The 22,144-nt window shown below is 38.7% G+C and overlaps 1 protein-coding gene across 4 annotated transcripts in view; it reads left to right on the top strand.

Moving 5' to 3' along the window:
- SLC24A4 (solute carrier family 24 member 4) overlaps positions 1-22,144 on the top strand; it is a 94,786-nt gene that overhangs the window by 1,871 nt on the left and 70,771 nt on the right. For 3 of the 4 annotated variants that reach the window (XM_064512162.1, XM_026111934.2, XM_064512163.1), the window contains exon 2: positions 549-659. In XM_064512162.1, the coding sequence (XP_064368232.1) occupies positions 549-659 (111 nt within the window). Of the gene's footprint in view, positions 1-548; positions 660-4,411; positions 4,482-22,144 lie in introns of those variants that run through there. The other variant, XM_064512164.1, reaches the window with a different exon arrangement.

Genomic DNA, 22,144 nt, shown 5'->3' with positions numbered 1-22,144 from the left:
AGACTTGTGGCCTCTCAAAATGCAGTTGTTTTTACTTTTTCTCAACAATGTATGCAAGGATTGATATAACCAAATATACCCAGCACTGACAAAAGCAGCCCCTAGATTCAGATTAAATAAAAATATAACTGAAATTTGTTTACGTGCATTTTTTATTTTTGAGAAATCAATAATGTGAATGTCTACATGAAAGTGTGATTGCTCATGTCAGCATAGCCGGGGTAGTTCATCTAGACTAGCAGCAAGACTTGAGATTGAATGGTGCATGTTTGAGCATGTGCTTGCTGCAGAATATTTGCCTGTCAGGGCCTGCAGCTGGGTACTCTGGTAGCCAGGATGTGCTGATAGCTGTCATACTGCACCTTCACAGCTAGTTTCACCTGTTGTAGCTAGGTGCACCTGGTATGTTGGTGTGTGTCACAGTCAGACCTTCATTTTGCTGTTGTTCATACCAGCAGTCTGTCAGTTCCCCTGGCTAGTAGGGGCATACAGTCCAGCTAAGATGATGCATATTGAGAGTGAGCATAACCTCTTTCTATTTAATATAGGCAGAGAATCAGCGATTGCAGACAGGCACATTTTGTCAGAAGTATGGAGGAATAGAAGATTGATGGCATCCCCTAATAGGACACATGAAGGAAAGAACTGTACAGAGCCAGGTAAGATGGGAAAACTTCATGATTTCTTGGGAGCTGTTGAAATGTCTTGCACTGTGCAGTCATGACCAAGTTGCAGTGATGTGTTAGGGTAATCATTGGATTAAATAAATAAATACACCTGGTCATCTTAATTTGCTTTCTGAAATTTGAATCTGTGAGGTGCACTCTTCTCTGTAACTGCAAGGGCTGAACCCATGGAAGCTAAGAGTCCTAAGTATGCTTCAGCATGCTGAGGCTTTAAGCAAACTATCATGAGACTTGCATTAAATTCATGATTTCTAGCCACAATGCTGGAATTAGCCTTTCTTTTTAAAAGATCTTGCTTCAAGTCAGAACACAGGTTTACTGATCAAACTTCTTACAGTAATGCAATGGTAGCCTTTCTAGTCACTTCCTGTTATTCTATAGAATAAGTGCAGCTTATCTCTCTGCATCATATACAGCTAAGGGGAGATACAGACACTGCATGAGTGGCTAGATAAAAGATAGCTGCAAGTACAGGGAACACTTGAAAATATCTGAAACTGATGTTTGTTGGACAGGAATGCATTTGTAAGAATCAATGATCATTATTGCTTAATAATACCTACTTGTAGATTTTTTTTTGGTTCCTGTTTGATAGCTGGAGATTGAGATCTGTATTGTAATGTGAAGAAGGTATAGTGGCCTAAACTGGATCAAAAAGGAGCAAGTAGCATACACATCACCTCCATGAGACATGCAGCTAGTGTAACCCCGTACCTACATCTGGGGAAAGTAGTGACAGGAAACACTGAGAGGTGTGATCAAGATTGGACAGGAAATTGGTGAGAAAGTATGGATTTTTCACTTAGAATGTGTGAGCTTTCACTTATGCGTTTACCCCAGAAAACATCCTTCTGAGTTTAAAGAAAATCTTGGGTATGTATTGTCAAATGTTTTAAATGACTAGATTTTATGCCTGGTCATTTGTTTTTATATCTTAAGAACAGATAGTTAGTATGTGTATATGCTATATTAATACTTAAGTGCTCTGTGTAGACTGTTATGGGATGTGCTTATTCTTATTCTATATCATTGCTGTATCTGCTTTAAGCGCTAAGGGCCCTACGAATGCATATGTGTGTATATGGTACGTAGCAGTTTCCTTACGTGGATGTTTCTGTAAGTGTGTTTAGGATACAAGAACTTCATAACACCTTGGGGAATGCAAGTTCTTGCTGAGAGCCTGTTAATCCTTTCTGTCGTTGCAGTGCTGTTACAGTGCTCCCACTTTATTAGCTTCCCATATGAGTCTACAGCTTTACTTCTCTTTTCCCAAAGGCTTTCAACAAAGTTAATTTATTTACCACCTCATCCACTTTTCTTACGTGCAGATTTAAAAAAAAAAAAATTCCCAGTTGTCAGAAGTTGCAGCTTTAGAAGTTTATAGGACCATGAGAATCCTGCCGTCCATGACAGTAGTGACAAGAGCTCATCCATGGCAATATATCTTGAGGGGAAAACCTCATAAGCTTCTAGAAATAGTGTAGGCGCCTACATCATCTGAGCTTGCCTCTTTTACGGAAGTAGATCATTTTGTGTTGTGTTCTTCTGAAAACATTATTAACGCTTCTGGGGCCATTGTATCAGAAGAGGAAAAAAAGCTTTGAAGTCTTGGCAACGCTGCTTATAAAAAGAACCCTGAGGCTGTGACAAAGGAAAGAAAAATATTAATAAAAAAAGGAAAAAAGAAAAAAAAAGTTTATTTGTTAATACTAGAGAACTAGAAGGAAAGATTTGTCTAACACTGGAGGTTAGAGGGGCTGATATTCATGAATGTCTTAAGGGTTGCTACCATTTTTTATGATTGTAACTATTCTGCAGTCATAAGGATTTCAAGATACCACCTATTCCATACAGGCAGCAAAGGACCTGTAGGCCAGCTGTGGGAAGGAGGTAGAGTGTTTGTGAGCACCAAGCCAACCTCACATCTACTCTGGACTAAGACCAAATTCTCACCAAAGTTAATGCGTCATGTAGCAGTCTTCCAGTAAAGATGCTTCCTGGCTTGCAATTGCCCCTTTGTTGGAAGCACCTGTGCCATGAAAAGAGGCAAGTTGTTGTAGAGAACCAGGTTGGAGACTTACAGATGGTGTATAGGCTCTGGACTTCAAAAATATCATGAGAGCCTGAGATTTCTGAATTATGCATCCTCTGCTCATTTCATATTGAATAACTCCACTACCCTCTCTGGATGGCTGCTGTGCTTAGCCTTCCTTGAGGTAAACCAAACCTTCTTTTCTTTGCAGCTCTGAAAATTCTTCCCAGGTAAGTATCTATAGGAGGAGTAGTTGATCTAACCCCAATTTAAAGGAAAATGATCTGAAAGGGTTAGTTGTCATTAACATCTTAACAGATCTCATTAGTTTGCAACCAATTTTTTTTGCCTCATCCAAGCTCTCACTTCCATCTGCCGACAGCTCGCTAGCTTGCAGTGCCATCTGCCCAGCAAGACTGATTTATAGCTTCTCTGCTCCTATGGCTTGCCTTTTGTTTCAGAATGTTCCCACGATCTCCATGTTTTCCAGCCCTCTGAGTAACATTTTGAGAGCAATTAAAAGCAGGGGTGATTGGATGGTATGGTGTATCTACCAGGTAGGCAGTGTCTAACCATGTGACTCCAGTGGGTCATGTTAGTCTATTAAAGCAATTGATTTGGAGTGTTTTCTGTGGTGAATATTTTCAAGTAATCCATGTATACAGTAGTGAGAACACTTAAATGATTTGCTGTGAATTAAAGTGTATCAGAATATATTTTTTGCTACAGTCTTCTGACACTAGTCAGTGGGCTGCCTTGAACTGGATGAATTTCGTGGGGTTTTCTGTCCAGAGATTTGTCAACCATGGACAGCTTGTGAGCTACATTGATTGATCTGAACCAGCAGGGGATCTGGTTCAAGTGTGCTCTTTCCATTGTTACCAGTGGGTACAGATGAACTGTGGGTTGGGGGAAAGGCAGAGGCCAGCATTTCTTTCTGAGCCATGCTGCCTTTTATTTTAGAATTAAAAGGCACATTGTGGCAATGCTTTATGCTCTTATGGTGGAGGAAAAAGAATCAGTCCTCTACAGTGAAATAAAGTGTGTTTGCTAGCAGCATGTGTATAACTGAGTTCTGAGTCAGAATCAAAAGTCATTAAATCTGTGTATATTTTACACTGTTAGTTATTCAAACCTTGGGGACTCATGGGGAATGTGATGCATTGTAGAGAAACTGCAGAAGTCTTAAACATTTTTGCTAACGTAAAACACAGAATACAAGAGCCCAGCACTTTTCCTACAGAAGTCAGTGATGGTGCTTTCACTGACTAGAGGAAACAGGACTGGCTTTTCAAAGTAATTTTACAGAAGAAGCTATTTCTTGTGCATTTGTAGTGAAGAAAATTCTAGGAAGCATCAATTTCATCAACTTTATTTAAGAGACATGGTGCTTAAATACACCATTCTCAGTATGGATTTATATATTCTATTCTTAATCCTCATAGGCCCATTAATATAGAAGATCATTAACTTTGTGCATTAAATGCTGATCTAAACAGATTTGTTTTGCTGGTGGAATCTGCCATTTTGTGCTAATGTTTTTTCTTTAAACAATGTGATAATGATCTTCTCTAGATCCAACTTCCATTCTGTACCTGGGATAAATGTGTTACCATCACCCCAAAAATGGGTGTCTATTAATAGTATCTTTGTAACCTTTCATTTCATGATAGGTCTAAATTGGTAAACTCAACGTGATCTACAGCTTCTTCTTCTATTCATCTATGCAGTACCTAGTACAGAAAGACTGTGATCTTGCTGAGGTAATACAAACAAAAGCTGTGTTATGTTATTTTCAAATATTCCACCCAGTCTTTCCTTATCAGTCAGACTTTTCTCTGCCTTTATGCACAGAAAATGTGCAGTTGTTGTAATATGATAGATTTATTGATAGTGCTTGTGTTTTGATTTGAAATGTTTCTTTATTTGCATGCCTTATGCCCTCGAAGCCCAGAAAATTTGTCAAACTTGAATATTCTATCCTTGCAGTCTAAAAGAAAATGAAAATGAGGAAAGGTTTTTTAAAAAAAATTTTAATTTCCCATATGTGTATGGTATTCATGTGACATATAGGTGCTGTGTCCAGCAAATATATGTGCATGTATATATACATGCACATATACCCATATTTATATAGCAGAAAGATTTATTAATCAGCCAGCATATAACCTATCTCTGACACTTGTCACCTGCTTGTGTGTGTGTGTTTTTCTTAATGTCTCTGGACTTACTCTTGTCCCTCTAGATGTTGGGTGGTAAACTTTGATTGTCATCTCACTTTACATGGTTTCTGTTTCCATGGGGGAGACAGATGTGTGATCATTTAAAAGCACATTAAGTGGAATAGTAGAGGGAAAATGACAAGCCTTTAGTGGCAAGTTATTCTTGTTTGTCCTCCTGAAGTCTCCTAATCAGAATTCACACCTAGATTTATGTTGAAATTCTGACAGTCTTTGCCAGGTGTATTGATGTGTGTGTTAAAAGGGTTGGTGTGAGTAGAAGTCATGTGGGAAAAGTGTTTTGTTCGTATTTTAGCTTTTTGTGAATCAGTTTAGAAAGTGTGCTTTGTTTGAAGTTAAAATTTCAAAAATAACCGGTTTTCTGCCTGACCTGTTCATTTTCTAGCAGTGTATTAATACTGGCATCCGAAGCAGTAGAAAGAAATGAGACAAGCATCTCTCCATGCTTTGGCTCAACCTCCAGGCAGAGTCCCCTAGAGAGCTGAGAACATGAAATGAACTCCAGGGTAATTCATCCATTTCCCCAAGTCTAGGAGCCAGATTTGCAAAAAGTAGTTTAACACACGGTGAATAAATATCTGACTAAAATTCCATTTAGAGATGTAGTAAATGGGGCAAATGAAACAAAAAAATTTGATATATTCTTAAACCTAATAAAAATATTACGTAATGAAATCTTTTTTATATGATTTGGATTCATACACAGTTGGCTTTGGTCCAGTTGAAGCACGCTGTAGATAAGAATTTTTACAAGACAAGTCTTTGCTCTGAAACCAAGAAATGGACTATACACAGTGAACAAAAACACAATCTCTGAAATGTAGCAGCTTCAGAACCAAATCTAACATCTGTGGTTACAGACCGTCACTTTCTCTGAATGGGACAAAAAGACCATGTTTGAATGCTCTGGAAAGCTAGACTAAGATCTAAATTTTCCCATATTAGCCAGGCTCTGTGTTTAGATATTTGTATTCCTGTTTCAGACCATAATACCTAAGCTTTTCCCAAATGTTAATGTAGTAACACTTCCAACATTTCTCCCTGTGACTGAGGGCAACTCAGGCAGACAGCAGCATGTAAGTTATGGGCCAGTGTCGAAGAGGAAATCTGTAGTGGAACAAAGAATCAAATCTAGACATCTCACTCCCAATCTAGGCTCCTACAAAGATGATGCTTGAACAGGAGGTTGGACTAAGATGACTTCATAAGGTCCCTTCTGACCTGAATTTTCCTATGATTCTGTGATTTGTTATGGAAACCAAATGAATTACATTTCACCTGCAACATCTTTGAACTTCTGAAGTATGGATTTCCAAATCAAAGTTAATGAGAATTGGACATCCAGATCTACACGGGCTCACTGAATATCTTGCCCTTAATGTGGGATTGTGTGTGTGTATTTAGATCTATTCTTATTCACTAGTATGGCCATGCTTCACTTTTCACACACAGAAAATCTTGCTGTTGGTATAAAAGCCATATTTAAATTTATCCATCCTTATTCATGACTTTTATTTTCATGCCTTGCTTTTGTACTTTTCACTTTATTGTGCGTGTCACCCAGCCATGTACTGCAGTTCAGATAGAAAATGCTGCCATCTTGCTTCATGTCATGCACAATTGTTATCATATCTCACTCTACTACTGTAGGAAATTGGGGTTGAGAAGGCATTGTAAATCAGTCTTGGTGAGCATTAATCTATGGGTCTGCCTAGGACAGAGTCCTTAAGAGGGACTGGGTTGTTTGATAGAAGTTAAAACACTGCATTGGTTATTTCTTAATGTAATGATTTAAATAAGTGACTGAGTAGGAAGAAAGGACATAATTTTGCATTGGAAATTTAAAGTGGGCACTAGCAGCTCTTAGATGGCTGTGGTTTGTAGCTGACTTCAGGCTGACATGTCCCGTTGCAAGAACCTGTTTGAGTTCTTTGTAATTTTGACAAACTTAAAATATTTGAATGCAGAATAATGAGTATATGCTTTGGATTACTAGTTTAATAGATAAAATTGCAAAGAAAAGGCTGAGTGCTTTTGTGTATTGAAGATGATAAATTTTAGAAAGGCTATTTTTATGAAGACCAGAATAATCTAGTCACTTTCCACAGTGTGGCTAGAGGAAAAAAAGTTATTTTGCTTTGTTTATTGAAAAACCCCCAAACTGGTGGGTTTTGGAAACTCAGTAGGAGAGAGCCACTTATGTCTGTGATGCCTACATAATTTTAGATAAAAACTGTCAAAAATAGCAGCTTGGAAATTCTTTTGAGAGACCTGCAAGACTGTAGCTAGTATTTCTGAAGATTCTACCCTTTCTGGATCTGTATTTGTTCCTGTGGGCTGCAGAACAGTGTGGAGAGCAGAGATACCCTCTCTGTGTGCTCAGTTTCTCATCAGACCTGCCTCGACCATACAGTGTGCAAGATTCAGGTGAAGCTGGACAAACACTGAAGCAGATTGTGAGATGCAGTTGGAGGTGGGAAATGATCACCAGAAGCTGCAAGAGGGATACAGGAACTTGGGATTTGGAGGTGGGTGGTAGGAGACTAAGATTATTCAGTCATGGAGGCTGGAGTTGGAGGATAGGTAAAAAGGGATGCAAAGACATGGGTAGATGGATGGTTAGTCTGGATAGTGAACCATGGAAGAATCCAGGAAGAAGCTGGGCAAGGAGGCTGGGGGCCTGAGAACTAGTAAGTTGAGGAAGTAGTAAAAAGGGTAAAGAAATCGAGATGCACTGAGAAATTTGATTTTTTGGTTGGGTCAGGAGTCTAGAGCAAAAAGCAAGTGGGGTTTCTGAAAGTGCTCAAGTTACAGAAAGGCTTGTTTTCAGCCTTGTATTTGGTACATAAAAGCATCCGCAGTTTATAGTCCTTTTTTGATTCTTAACATGGATTGGGAAAGAACATTTTGACAGATTGTACTAATGAGTCCATGTAGATATAAAGCAATTTAGAAAGCTTCACCAAAGGCCTTCTTGAGTCTCAGTGTTTGCTTTAAAAGTCAAAATTGCTGATTTAAAAATATTCTTAGCCACTATGTGCTGTTTCATTGCAGTAAGTCACTTTGTTTTACTAATATTCCTGATAAAACTCCTTATTACTGAATTATTTATTCAGAAGTTATGTTATTTGCTTATACATTTCTATTACTGTATTCATTAATGCCAAAGATTTTTTTACAGAATAGATGTGGTTATCCACCTAGCTGGTTGAAAATACTCCATGAAGGCACTGACAATTAAACTGGCTTCACTGCAGTTCTACGGGAAGGCAAAATCTTCAAGCAATAAAGAGTGATGGTTTCCTTTATTCTTTAAAGTTGGCAGACACTGAAGGCATTATAGTAGAAAACATAATAGCCTTAGAAACTGTGACTCAAATTCATTCCTACTGGGAGTCTACTGATGAGTTGGAATACAGCAGAGTAGATACTTCAGGCAGAACACAGGCTATGTGTATATATTCTTGTTCAATTTTTTTCCCCCCTTTTTACAACATTAAACTAACAGTATAATGTTGATAACAGGTGCTGGATTAACAGTCTTAGGAGAGTGGTGTTCTCTACCCACAGAGGGGAACAGTGGCAAATGTGCCTCCATCCTTTTTTGAGAGCAAGAAGATAATTTAGACTCTGCCTGCTCAGTTTCCACGCGTATCTGCTTGATGGTCTATCTTCAGAGACTGCTGATACTAGATGACTTTTTTTTTTTCTTGCATATGATGCAGTCACTTGTTCAGTGGGCTGAGGGTAATATGACTGGCTCTACTGCACGGAGGTATTAAAGCGCATGAATAGCAAGATGTAAATACTCGCAGATGGTGGGAAACTTCTAAACTTTAGGACTGCTAAGTTAAAATTGAAGAAATTGTGTTTAGAAGCTCAAAGAAACTGAACTGGGGAAAAAACAGGTTTTTCTTTTCATTTATTGTGAATCAGCATGTGCTTTGAATTTTGAGTTCCTCGCCCAAAATACAGACTGTCAGAGGCATTTGTTCTTCAAAACTTCTGAGAGCAGATCCTCACTGATGTACGCTGCCCTAACTCTGCCCTAACTCTGCTATGTCATTATGGCTATGACAGTTTATAGCAGCTAAGGTTCTGCCCTACAGATTTGTTGCTGGATGGTGAGATCTTTCAGGTTTAGTTCTCTCAACATAATTATTTCATGGTGAGAATCTCTCTGTTTAAATACATTTTCATGACTTTGCAAAGGCAGCATTCTTTGCCTAATTATGTCACACCTCTTTAATGCCCTCCACAGGATCTTTGGCTTCTGTGGCCTCAAACCAGGGTTTTTTCTTTACCTTTTTGGGCTTTTCACAAGCCTTCCCCTTCCCTGCTTCTCCTGGCTTGTATCTGCTGCTTTTGCCTGTGCTGACACTTTGGGATGAGTTTCCAGTGTCCATTGTCCATTTTCTTTTGCTTACTATCTTGATGCTGCCCTTCACAAATTAATATGTAAAAGAAACTATCTGGAAAATCATAATTCTTCCCTTTTTCAAATATCTCCTCATGAGCCATTAGTATCATGGCATCTCAGGAGATCAGCCAGCCAAGACTGGTTAGACTGAAGAAGTTGGGACGAAGTCAGAGTATTAATTATTCATATTTCAGTCACCTGCCAGTTTAGGGTGGAGAGAGGCAAGGACAGACCTTATGTAGCTATATTGTTGTCAGTCCTCATTGAGAGATGCAGTTTCTGTTCCAGAGAGCTCATAATAGAAATAAGGCAAAGGGGAAGGCAAAGTGACTTGCCTAAAGTCTGTAGAGAGGGTCAGTAGCAAAGCTTTTTTTTTCTTTTTTTTTAATCACAAATTGTACCTATGGTAAGTTCACTGAATGGTGATGTTTTGCTGCTACCAGGGTGCTCTCTGCCATGCTTCCTGATCAGCTCATAGTCACTCCACTCCTCTCCTGTGCTTTGTTTCGTGAGAAATGTAACTTTTCACAACAGAAATTTTTTTCTGTATTTTTTTTATGAAGTCTAACAGAAGGGAGGACAAAGACTGGTTGTCAGTAGAAATGAATGCGGATATACCCAGCACTGTTTCAATATGCTGAACGTTTTTTATTTACAGTGATACCTAGAGGTTGTCAGTGAAGTATCTAACTTGCCTCCTCAGCTTATCGTACCAGATAGCTGAATTCTACATTACAGAATGATTATCATTTCCCCTTCTTCTTATCTACTTAGAGCAAGAGGGACCCATGTCAGGTCAGCAGGAACCCTGGAGCATGTAGATCTTTCCAGTTGCTCCCACAGGAGGTGAGGAGAAGCATGGATGCCCTATCTTTGGGAAAGAACTACAGCTGCTGCCCATAGCAGATGGAGATGCCAGCATGTGGTTTTCAAGCTGGAGGCATGAACGTGGATCCTGAGAGAGAGAAAGTAGTGATTAGGGATGTTGCATGTCTCAGCTGCATCGATGGTTCCTCTACGGGGGCAATGTTTGCTGGTGGTTGGAAAATAGGTTGGGGCTTACTGTGTGAGAGGGACTGTATAAAAGATCAATACCCCTTTGCCATACCAAAAATAAAATGAAGCTCTCTGTTGCTTGCAGGCTAAAAGAGCAGCAGTATTTTCTTATGTATGAGCAAATCTGTGCTTGTGCCTCATTCAAAGGTTGTTGAATTTTATTTCCATTGATCTTTAGAGGGCCTTTGAGTAGGCCTTAACTGAATTTCTTCAGTGCAGAACATGAACAAATATTCCAGCCTTGAAGTTAGTCAATTATGTTTTTTAATTCTTTGAGTTTAGTACTGTTCTTTGGTCATCCAGGGTTGATTAGTGTAACAGCACCTGATGGGGGAGTTCTTACTTGGAAAGACTATCTGGGATCATCTCCAGAGCTGCTTTAATCTGTGGATATTCAGGGCAACTAAGTTTAGTAAGTACTACTTAGGTAATTAAAGGTTGGAGCTGGGCTGCCTTCTCTGCAAGACAATGCAGGCTAGTAAATGGAAATTAATCAGATTGACTGAATGTTACCTGCTGTATAACACAGTCTGTTCCTAAGCTATGCAACATTTGACTTTGTGTTACAGGATTTTGACAGTCGAAATAATATTACTCTCTGTGTAGTGTTGAAGGTAGTACAGCTAGCACAGATTACTTAGGCTAAAAGTAGTATTTATAACCGCTTACAAAACAATCAAGGCACACATTTTGCACCTTTAGACTCGGGTTTGCTTTGGGAAAAATGCAGAACAAAATATTTAAGCCTCTACTATATACCTATTTGTGAAATTTTCTTTACTCAGCATCTGTTTTATCAGTTCATACCCATATATGTATATACAGGACTAATGTGTATGTGTAGGAGATGCATTAAATTGAGAAAAGGACTGTTGCTGCAAGCTTTTCATGGTTGTGAGAAGTACTGTGTTTCTAAAAGCTGAGTTGCTTTTGAAACTGGTGAGATTTTGTGAACACCATTAATTATTTTCAGGATCTTTTGGTTTTGTTGGGCACTTTTTCAAATTTTGATGTTTTATTCTCCCCCCCCGACTTCCCCCCTCATACCAGCCCCTTCAGGGTTGAATGCTATACAAACACCACTAGCAGTCCTGTTCTTCTGTGATGAGATTGGCAGATGGAATGGGAATAGTGATGCATGTACAAGTTTGTTCTTAATGAAAAAAAAGGATTGTCTTCACAGCTAAAATTCTTCCCTTTCATCCAAACAGTGCCTGATTATAAATATTCTGGTCTTAATGCGTTGCTGACTCTGGACCAAACTGTTAGAGTTGAGCACTGCTGTACGGCTCTGAGAGGAGAGACTGCACCTAGATCAGACCTCTACCAGATATTTTGTGACAAAGTGGTCCAGCTGTGATCAATAGGGCATTTCTGCCCTTCTTTGAAGGGTTTTCGGACTAGCTAAGTACATCTGGTAACTTCTGGGAGAGGCAAAGACCTTCTGTATCCAAAGTGTAGGATGGAAATGAGCTGTATTAGACAACACTGACTGTGTGCCTGTCTGTGTTAAGGCATTTAGTCCTGTGATCTGTTGTGCTCAGACAGCAGTCAGGGATGATATCCCATGAATCTGGAGGGCCTACAGACTTGCTTCCAAACTGATATCTTGCTCATATTGTTATAAAAAGTAGATTCTGATCTGTTTTGCATAGAAAACTAAGTCCCATCTCTGTACTAGGTGAACAGAGTTTTGCAGGGGGGAGTTGGAATAAAATCATACTTCTGTTTTTGCTATCAGTAAGTTACAGATATGTTTCTTTTTTGTTTTAGTGACTGTCTTTGTTGACTGCAGTAGCTGAAGTCTTAAAGCTTGTGTTTGATGGTTCTGTTCCTTGATGTAAAACATACAGTACTGAATGTCTTGTGCGTAAGTCTTTACCATAAGAGACCCAGGTCCAGTGTTTCAGCTTGGCATGGGGACCAGGAACTCCTCAATTCTAGCTATGGCTGCAGCAGTGACTGCTCTCTGTGACCTTGCCTATGTTCCTCCACTCCACAAAAAAGGTTTTTTGTTTTGTTTGTTTTTTTGCTTCCTAGGAAAACAGAGTAAATTAAATACCGGTTGGTAATCTAGATCCCTTTGACTCCTTTACAAATATTATCCCGTTAGATTGAGCTCTGAACATGTAAAGCATCTTTGTAATGCTAAGCCTTGTTGCTCCCCGCAGAGAATTAAGATGATCCTGGCTTCCCCAATAGTAAATTTAGACCTAATTATATGCCGCAATATATATTTTGATTTAGAGCGAATATAAATACGATGTAGCTTGTTAAAAATCAGTAAAATGTCTGCTTTTTTTTTTTTGCTTTTTCAGTTCATTGCTCTGATTTTTTGCTTTTGTCTTCTTTCTCCTCCTTACCCCAAGATCTGCAAAAATACCTTCCTTCCTTTTCTGCTTTTACAAATTATCTTTAATATCAGGGGGAAAAAGGATTGCTTGTATTTAAATAGTATATCAAATTAGTCATTTACAGAAGTAGAAATTCAAAGTTTTACACTCATTATGTTCCAAAAGAATGCATGTATATTCTGCAAGTAAATACCTTTATGTGTAATGCAAACTACAGTAACTCTTTTACAGTGGTAATGACTAAAATACAGTTTTTCTTTTATTTATATTAACGGTATAGTAAACACTTCACTGCCTTCTATTTTAGTTGTATGGCAACTTTGTATATTTAATCTGGAGAGGCAACTTGGATCTTATTATTTAACAGCCGTGGATAAAAGCCTCTTGCAATTATGAGATTAACGAGAGTTCCTCTATGTTTTGATTCTGCCTAAAGTCTGGTGTGTGAATACATACGTGCTTTCAGTGGACCCATATTTGACTTGGTTTGGGGAGGGGGTGAGGGAGGGCAGTGCTCCCCCCCCACCCCCCACCCCATGACGACTTATATTAGCCAAAAGATTTTCATATAACTTAAAAGGTTTAAATTCCATTGATATTGCTTCAGAGCCTGATATGAGTGCCAGACAGGCTTTATCACTGCTGAACAACAAAAACGAAGAAAAGAAATTTGGCCTAACTGGCTTTTGAGCTGTATGCTCTATGTTTTATGAAGAAAATAACCCAGATCCTTTGTATTTCTTTGAAAGGAACTTGAGAAAGGAGCATGCCTTTTCTCTGTTCTGTGAAAATATTCACTCACCAGTGTACAAAGATGGAGATGTGTAATCAAAATTGTGAGAAAAATCATATTGTTTTGAGGTACTAACTGATGATAAAAATCTTTAAAATCCATTTTTTCAAGGCTTGCCAAAAGTTAACGCCATCTGTAAAACAGTTCTGGCTTTGAAGAGAATGATGCATTCTTTTATTTATTTGTTCCAAACTAAAACATGAAACTTTGATTTAAAATGATTTTCTAGTGGGAAAATATCTATTACTTCAGATGTTTGAAAACCAGACCAGGCTGGCGCTTGTAAATCAGCACAGCTAGTATTTCTTGATGTTGTGTAACAGCTAGTGATGTGACACTGGAGTTTAAACTTCAGAAAAAGCTGATTAGTGTAAACCTCCCTCGTTGTGTTAAGGACAGGCTGGAATGACATCTCTGCTAAAGTGAAATGACCCACACAAAACATGATTGCACTTCTGTACTACAGAAATAGTTTATAACTCGAAGTTAATCTTCTAAATATATGTGTGGATTTGGATATATTTATTTATTTTTAGTTGATATTTGGATTAATTTTTCATTTGATTGGCATCTCTTTTTGTCTACTTTCTGGAAACTGAGGCTATAAAATGCAGTTCTCCAGTGGGAATACTGGCACACAAATAAACAGCAGTCCTTGGAGGGAACCATTTTTGCCCCAGGAGGAAATTATTTTGAACTGGAAGTTCGATATGATATTCCAACCATGGTGAATTCACTTCAGTTCCAAGGGCAGATTTTAAATATACTCATGGTGGACCTAATTCATGAGTTCACTTGGCTCACTTGAGCAAGATTCTGATTCAGGACAGCATTTAAGCATAAAATTTCAGCATATAATTAAGTTAAAGTCAAGAAAGTTGTTAATCCTTTCTTGAACTGGGACACTTCCACTGCCTTGGGCATCCTTCAGAAGGATTATTTATGTTTCAGCCTGTGTTCAGGCAAAATGGGACTTAATACAGGAAGCAATGCGTGTGTGTGTGTGTTCCCCCCATGCCCTTGAATAATATTTTACATGGTGTGGCCACTGGCCCTTTCTAACCCATTGTTGACATCGGTGGGACTTAACCATATATATCAAATGCAGCATTGGACACTAGGATCTTGCTGCCTGTGTTTAATAATTGACCCATGGATAAAAATATGCTTGAGAACACATCTAAGTTCATTGCACAGGCTTTTAGCCATCCTCACTAACTCTTCACTCTAGTCAAACCTGATGGAGCATGGTGCAAGTCAAGTCCCACTTCCTACAGATAAACATGAGGCTCATGGTAGTAAAAGTGGCAAGATCTGCACTGAGTGACTTGAGAGTCCCTATCCCTCTGACTCTCCTGCTGAAGCTGAAAATGTGGTCACAGGACAGTAGTGAATGGAAAAAAAAAATCAAAGTTGTCAGTGACTTGAAACTGGGAAGGCTAAAACTATTTAGAATATTTAGAAATTCGAGGGAAATATGTGTATTTACTGCCTGTATAGCTGTTTCATTAGCAATGTACGTTGGCTGCTTTAGCTGGAATCTTTGTGTCTTGACGTTCAGTCAGATCCTCAAGACATAAAGCCTGCATGCACATACTCTGATTTACATCAGAGAGTATATACTCTTAAGAAGCACTGTTACTTAAAATGGGAAATAGAGATTTTATATCTTTTTCTGTCTCCAGTATTTACATGCTTTGCAAGGCTAGTGTGTAAGCTGACCATCTAATGACATTTAAAAATGTAGCCTTTGTAGGGATGAGGAGGGATTTGTTAGTTGACAGATTTGTGCTAGCAAGCCCCAGGTTATTCAGGGAAGTCTGGAATTTTGTGCTCTTGGATTTAAAGAATATTGTGTAATTCAGATGAAAGGCAAAGTATTAAAATCTTAATTCCACTGAGAGAAATAGCCTTCATTTTGGCACTCTGAGACATTATTTTTTTATTCATGTTACCAGTGTGTCTCATAAAAGAGAAAAAATATAGTTTCCTCTTAATTTTGGAATAATTTATTGTGTAACTGTTTTTCTTTCACAGCAGGACTACGAGGCAGCTGGGAAAGCTTGTTCTTTATTTTAACAGTGAATCTCCCTGTTTTGTTCTTAAATCATTCAAATTCACACAGTTTGCAGTCAGGTGTGCGTATTTCCTCCACTAATTATATAGTAAAAGCATTGACATACTAAATTTTGTAGTTAGAGTGCTGAAATATCCCTGTGTCATCAAAATGCTTAGAGAGGGAGGTTATAGATAAGCAGGAAGGAGGGGAGCCAAGGAAAAGGACATTTCAAAACTATTATTGTTGTTCTTCAGGATGGGTGTTTAAATTGGTATAGACGGAAGATGCTAAACTGAGTTTCTGTGGACTTTTACAACCACTTTAAAATTCACGTGTTACATTTCTGAAAAAGATCACAGTGAAACTAATTTATGTGGAGGAAAGCAAAGTAGCCGTTGCTTGATGTTTCCCTTTTGATTCCCAGAGAGGGAATCGATGAAAATGAGTTACTCCCAGGCAATTTTTTTGTTCTACCTTTTGCGTAGAAGTACCTTGAATTATGGTTGATGATTTTTGGTGGTAAAATAGAAACTGTAAATCTCTGTTTAAAGTTATTCGTTGTCCTTGGCCTGTGGGAAAGTGCTAGGTAATATCCACAAGAGTTGTGTGTGTGAGATTCAAAAGCACTGTGCCCCCCTTACAAATTAGATTGACCTATTTCTGTGTATTCAAAGCTATGGAGCCTACATCAGCAGCTTAATTTAAAGCAAAATACTATTTTAGTGTGGGTTATACTCCTGTCCCTAAAAATTATTTCTCTGACAGTGGAAAAAATTGGATATGATTTTATTAAAAAGAGCTTGATTACATTTTCATTAAAGTCAATAAGGAAAATTCCCTTGAATAGGAGAGGGAAATGGCGGGGTGGGGAGGAGAGGGGGACAGGGAATTGTAAGGGCCTTAGTACCTAAAGATATAGACAGATTCCCAGTGGCATCTTCAGTGGTGTGAGGTTTCTCAATTCTCTGGATCTCAGTTGGAGTGAGATGTCTTTGACCGTCTTGCTAAGTACATCCTTAGGCACCTGGACATCTTGGCACTTTAATAATAGGGGAAAAAATAAGGAAAACTTTTTGCTGTGTTTTAAAAAATCCTGTATTTTCCTTCTGGAGTGTTGTAGGTCTCTAAAACCAAATCATGCCCACAGCACTCTCACTAAAGTCAATGAGGACTTGTGAACATGAAATAGGTTTTTGAGGAAGTACCTCAGGTAGGAGTGGATGAGTTGCTCTTGCTACAGAATCTTGCACATGAAACACAAGGAATTGTTGGAGTGGGAGAGAGTGAAGGAGCAGAGAACAAAAGTCTCTGACTGTAGCAGCAACTCTGGTGGAGCAGGTTGGGAACTCTGGAGCTTTTTTCCTTGCCAGCAACACTTGCTCAGTCTTTTTGGACTGACTTACTAGTAAATGTGCAAAGATACAAAACACTTGTACTGTGTGAATCAACTTTAGGACTGTAGTTGGGATAGTTAAAAGCTGTTTTCTTTTTTAGGGAGAGGTGCTACTCTTTTGAGCTAACTACCAGAGAGATGTGGGAGCTCTGATCTGGGAATTGAAAGATCTAGGTTTAGCTTTTTAATGAAAATGCTATAGTTACTGTGGTTTGTTCTGAACTCAGTCCTCTGAGATGTGCAAGGAGTACTTTGAGCACACCTAATGGATCTGGCCTCTCTAAGGGCTTGGGCAGATTTTAATGCTGTTTCACCATATTACTGGAGAGTAGTGTTGCTCTGGTAAAAGCTAGTTGCCTCTTTCCCCAGATGAAGGTAGTTCTGTGCAGGTGAAACTGCCTAGGGAACTGTAAGATAAACAGGGAGCTGCTGAATTCCTGGTACCTCCAGGGACAGGCAACCACTAAGTAGACTTTCTGGATGGTTTCTTTAGACCTGCTGTTCAAGTTCTGTCTTAGTCCTGTTTAAGTCCTAAATTTGGCGCTTCTGATTTCACCCTTTGTGTCTGAGGCCTCATTTATGGAACCGGAGTAAGGATACTTTTCTACCTCACATAGATTAGGTTGCATGCAACTATGCATTAGATTGTGGTGAAGAAATGGGAGCCACTGAGTATCTCAAACAGAAGGACAGTCATAACCACAGAATACTAGATACTAGATATATACCCTAGCTATACTTTAAACTTTTTCTGAAATTGAACGTTGCATTTGAAATATCTCCTCTCTGAAAATATTTCATGATAAAATTACAAACCTTTCAAATAATATGTCAAATTTTGTACTATAGCTATTATAGCTGTAAATTTAAAATAATTTTCAGCCATTCAAAAACAGTGATGACTGTCTTTTCTTTTAATTGCCAAATATTTAGATTTTTCAGAAAGTAGTGAGCACTCACTATCAGAAGTTCAGGGCCCTATAAAGTGTGTCATGCTGGTTGTGTATGATGAGAATAACTTCTACTTAGTGTTAGCCATCTAAAACTTAGATTTAGTTATACAGAATATGTTTATCATCAGTGGAGACAGGCATCCTGAATACATTGGGTAGGATGAATCTGGCATAATCTTACCTCTCTGATTTAAGGCAAGCTTCCTTTATAATCAGTGTTAGATGAGATGAACTCTACCTCCATAGATACAGTTCTCAGTATATTTTGCTAAGGATCCAGCTAAAATGGCAGGAACATGACCAACTTTTTCTCTTAATTTGCTATTGCATTATATTTCTTTATGTTTTGCCCATCACTTTTCCTTTTGCTCTATTTTGTCTTAGACTTTTGTGAATTGCTTTAATTAGGAGACCCTTCTACTATAAATATGATTTTGGAGGAACTTTTGTGTGTGTGACTTTGAAGAAGATTTAGTTGTATCATTTGTATTGCTGCAGGCATATATCTCTGCCTTATAAAATAAGTGACAGCAGGATGTATAGCTTAACTGGACCTTTTCATTATTCTTTTTTTATTGATTACAGGTAGTAGAGAAAAGAAGTTCAGAAAATAAAATTTAGGACACCATGCTTACTGTTGTCATCTGGTTATGGAGAATGTGACTTCAAAGCATTAACTGATTCTTTCTCTCAGGGTTCTGTTCTCATTTTGGACATCATGGGTATTTTAGGACTCTTGACCTTCTCCTTGGTCTTCCAGAATTGTCAGTTTACCCACTAACTGCTGTTATAGAGTGCTCCAAGTCTAGCTTTCCCACCAAGCAGGCATTCTGACCTGCTCGTTTTACTCAGCACAAACACGATTCACGGCCAAATTTGTCACACTGATTCCTTCAGTCAGGTGGCTCAGCAGTCAGTGCTGTGTGTCACTACTGTGCTTGGCAGTAGCCCAGTGCTCTGTGTTGTGACTGAAACCTGCACTGGAGGATTCAGCTCTTCAGAAGCCCAAGTCTACAGAATCAACGACTTGTTCCTTAGACAGTGTATCATGCATCATCTCACTTGTTATTATCTTCTGCTGTTTACCTCTTGGGTGGGTGCTTTTTTATTGATTTCTCTTTTTGGCTCCTGGGCATGCACACAAGCACTGTCAGAAGCAGTGCCATCTATTTTGTTCATACTGTATGTTTTCCAGTTCTGTGCTTGGACACTTCCCAGTCTTTGCATCCTCACTATACATTTTGGCTAGTTGCTGTGTGGAATGTCATTAAAATGTAGGTGGACTACAGGCTTCTGCTTGTTTTGCTGCTTATTGATCTTGCTTGCCAAGTCTGTTACAGCTGAGTAAATGGAGCAGTAATTACACTTCATCGTTTTCCAGAATGCATAGCAATGCTTTTTCTATCCAAACAACATAGGCTGTGGTAAATTTGGGACTCTTTTTGTACTGCATACCTCTTTTATAACTAGAGGAGTTGAATTGATAAGGTATTTTTCATGGAAATTGTAAGGAAATTGAACCATAATAAAGACTGATGTGGTGCTGTTTGTGCATCTCTCCCTCTGCCCTTCCGGCTCCCTCTAGTGTTCACTTACAGCTTATCCCTTTCTAGAGGAACGTCCATAACCTTCCAGTCCCATGTATGACCCCAAATACAGTACCAGATTATTGAATTTGTGTGTTCTGAATGCGAGGTTTATATTTTTTTTCTGTAAGTAACCACATGTTTTTGATGGAAAATAAAAGCTGAAATATTTTGTTGCCTTTCTTCTCTATAGTCCTACCATGTTCTGTGAGCTTCCCCCTTCACAGAAAGGGGCAGGTCCACCTCATTTCAGTCAGATGGGTGCAGTGTAGCACAGGAAATGCAAATTTGGTAGAGCAGCCAAACTCATAAAAGTAAATGGAAACATACAGCATCTGAATAAAGACACTCGTGAAGAGTGTCCTCGGCCTCTCTGCTGTAGCAGAGTGTTTCTGTTATGTTCTGTCATTGGAACAGAAACCAAGCCTGTCCTTTCCAGGCACTCAGTGGTCAGCAATGTTTTGTGTTTCAGGACATTTGTGTGTAAACGGTATGTGTTTGAGCAGTTGTTAAATCTAGACTCTTCAGGAAAGTACTGTGAATTTTGAACACTGAGAGACAAGATTCAGAGCAAGTCTTGTTACTCTGGCAAAATTACCCAAAAAAGAGGGTTACAGTGCCCTACTGAGAGGTCCTATGAGGTGTCATGTGCCTGCTGTCACTGATGTATGTATGTGTGGTGAAAGACTGCACCAGAAGCAGAATACAGAATTATGTTTTGCATAATGTTAACATTTTATTAATGTTTCCAATGTTTGTATATGCTAGTGAGTAATAGAAGTTATCTCAAGGGAACACTAATAAAACCTGTTAGTATACTGTAGCCTACTGTGTTTTTGTTTACTCTAGATATTAAAGCAAATTTGCTTTTAAATAAAATGTTTAGAAGGTTATATACTTTTTTTTTTTCCCCCCTCAATGATGCTTTTTCCTGTCCCTCTGCTTGTAAAGGCAGGCTGCCTTAGTAACCATAAGCTCAACAGCATAAGCTTCCAAGTGACAAATTACTATTAGTACATTTTTGCAACCTCATTAAATGATATAAAATAACTTAATTTTATAATTCTACATCTGTGGCTGTTTTTAATGAAATATTTTAAAATCAACTGCCGACAGGATCTCAGGCAGTAAATAATCAAATGAAGCCCTGATTCAGGATAGCATTTAAGCACATTGTTAACAAGCTCTCCTGACGTTAGAGAAGTTTTAAGTGTGTTTTTAAACTAGAACCTCAAAGAAGAAAAAATAACTTCTGATTTTGAAATAATATTTTTGTGGAGGAGGGAAGCCCTTTCTCAAATTGTGAAACTATATTATTGAAAAGAAGGATTGTTTTTATAAACAGAAACAAATTTTAACTTTCAACTTATTACCTGTTACGTGCCTACATTGGAATATGCTCAACAGTAACAGAGAGCAGCGCTTTGAACCTTGAAGTGGTGACATGCTGTTCGCTCCTTATTTCTCTTCTGAATTTACACCCAGAGCCAGAGGTCCTACTTGCAGTGTATGAACTATTGATCTCATCCAACCTATTCTTTTCCAACCACTCCCTTCAGAAATCAAGTACCATCTGCAGAACTGGTCAGCAAGCATTGCTACAGCCTAACAGCTCAGTGAAAGATATGCTGTTTCAAAGCACCTTATCTGCATAGCTCGCCTGTACCATTCTCATATTTGAGCTCTTCACACTCATTTAATAGATCTAATAATAGTGATTAATTGTAAATGTATTTGTTCTCACAGCACATCTTCTCTCCTCTCCACGGAGGTAGAGCATTATTATTGGATCCATTTTAGAGGTAGGGAACTGAGATCCGGAGAGGTCAGGAGCAAATTTAAGTACATAAAGCATTAAGGCTATGCGTAAGTTGAAACAAAAGAGGTCAGACTGGATATAAGGAAAAGGCTTTTCACCTTGAGGAAGTCAAGCTTTGGAACAGGCTGCCCGGAGAGGTTGTGCGGTCTCTTTGGAGACTTTCAAGATGTGCCTAGGTAGTCACTGAGTAGTCTGGTCTGATCTTGTGGCTGACCCTGCTTTGAGCAGAAGGCTGGACTGGAGACCTCCTGAGGTCTCTTCCAGCCTGATTTTTCCTATGCTTTTGTGATGCACAAAACCCAGTAAGAGATGAGCACCAAAGTGTACAGCAGAGCTCTGCCATGCACTAACATCTACTACTGCCCTTATTAAGTTCAGTGTCCTGGTGCCAACAGTATGTGTAAACCTGAGATCATTCCACTGAGCTTAGCCCAAAATAGGAAAACCATGGCCATTTTCTCTCAAAACTATGCCTCAAAGAGACATCAGTGCTCATGTTTTGCATAGCAGTCTAGGAGTGAGAGGTTTGCTTAGTGCATGGTGAGTAATGTTGTTTCCATCACAGATTAAGTGGATTCAAAGCCATGTTTCCCAGGACCCAGGACCATGCCCTACTGACAAGTCTATCAATAATCTGGCTGAGAGTATGTTCCAGCCTTCCAGCTAAAATTGGATCACTGTGCAGCCAGGAACAGTGGGTCACAGGAAAGTATCTCTAATATACAATCACTAGTATAGCGAAGATAAATGCAG

The sequence above is a fragment of the Dromaius novaehollandiae genome, chromosome 5, assembly GCF_036370855.1.
Source record: "Dromaius novaehollandiae isolate bDroNov1 chromosome 5, bDroNov1.hap1, whole genome shotgun sequence".
Taxonomy (NCBI): domain Eukaryota; kingdom Metazoa; phylum Chordata; class Aves; order Casuariiformes; family Dromaiidae; genus Dromaius; species Dromaius novaehollandiae.
The sequence above is the reverse complement of the archived record's forward strand: the minus strand, read 5'-3'. Positions and strand labels throughout refer to the sequence as shown.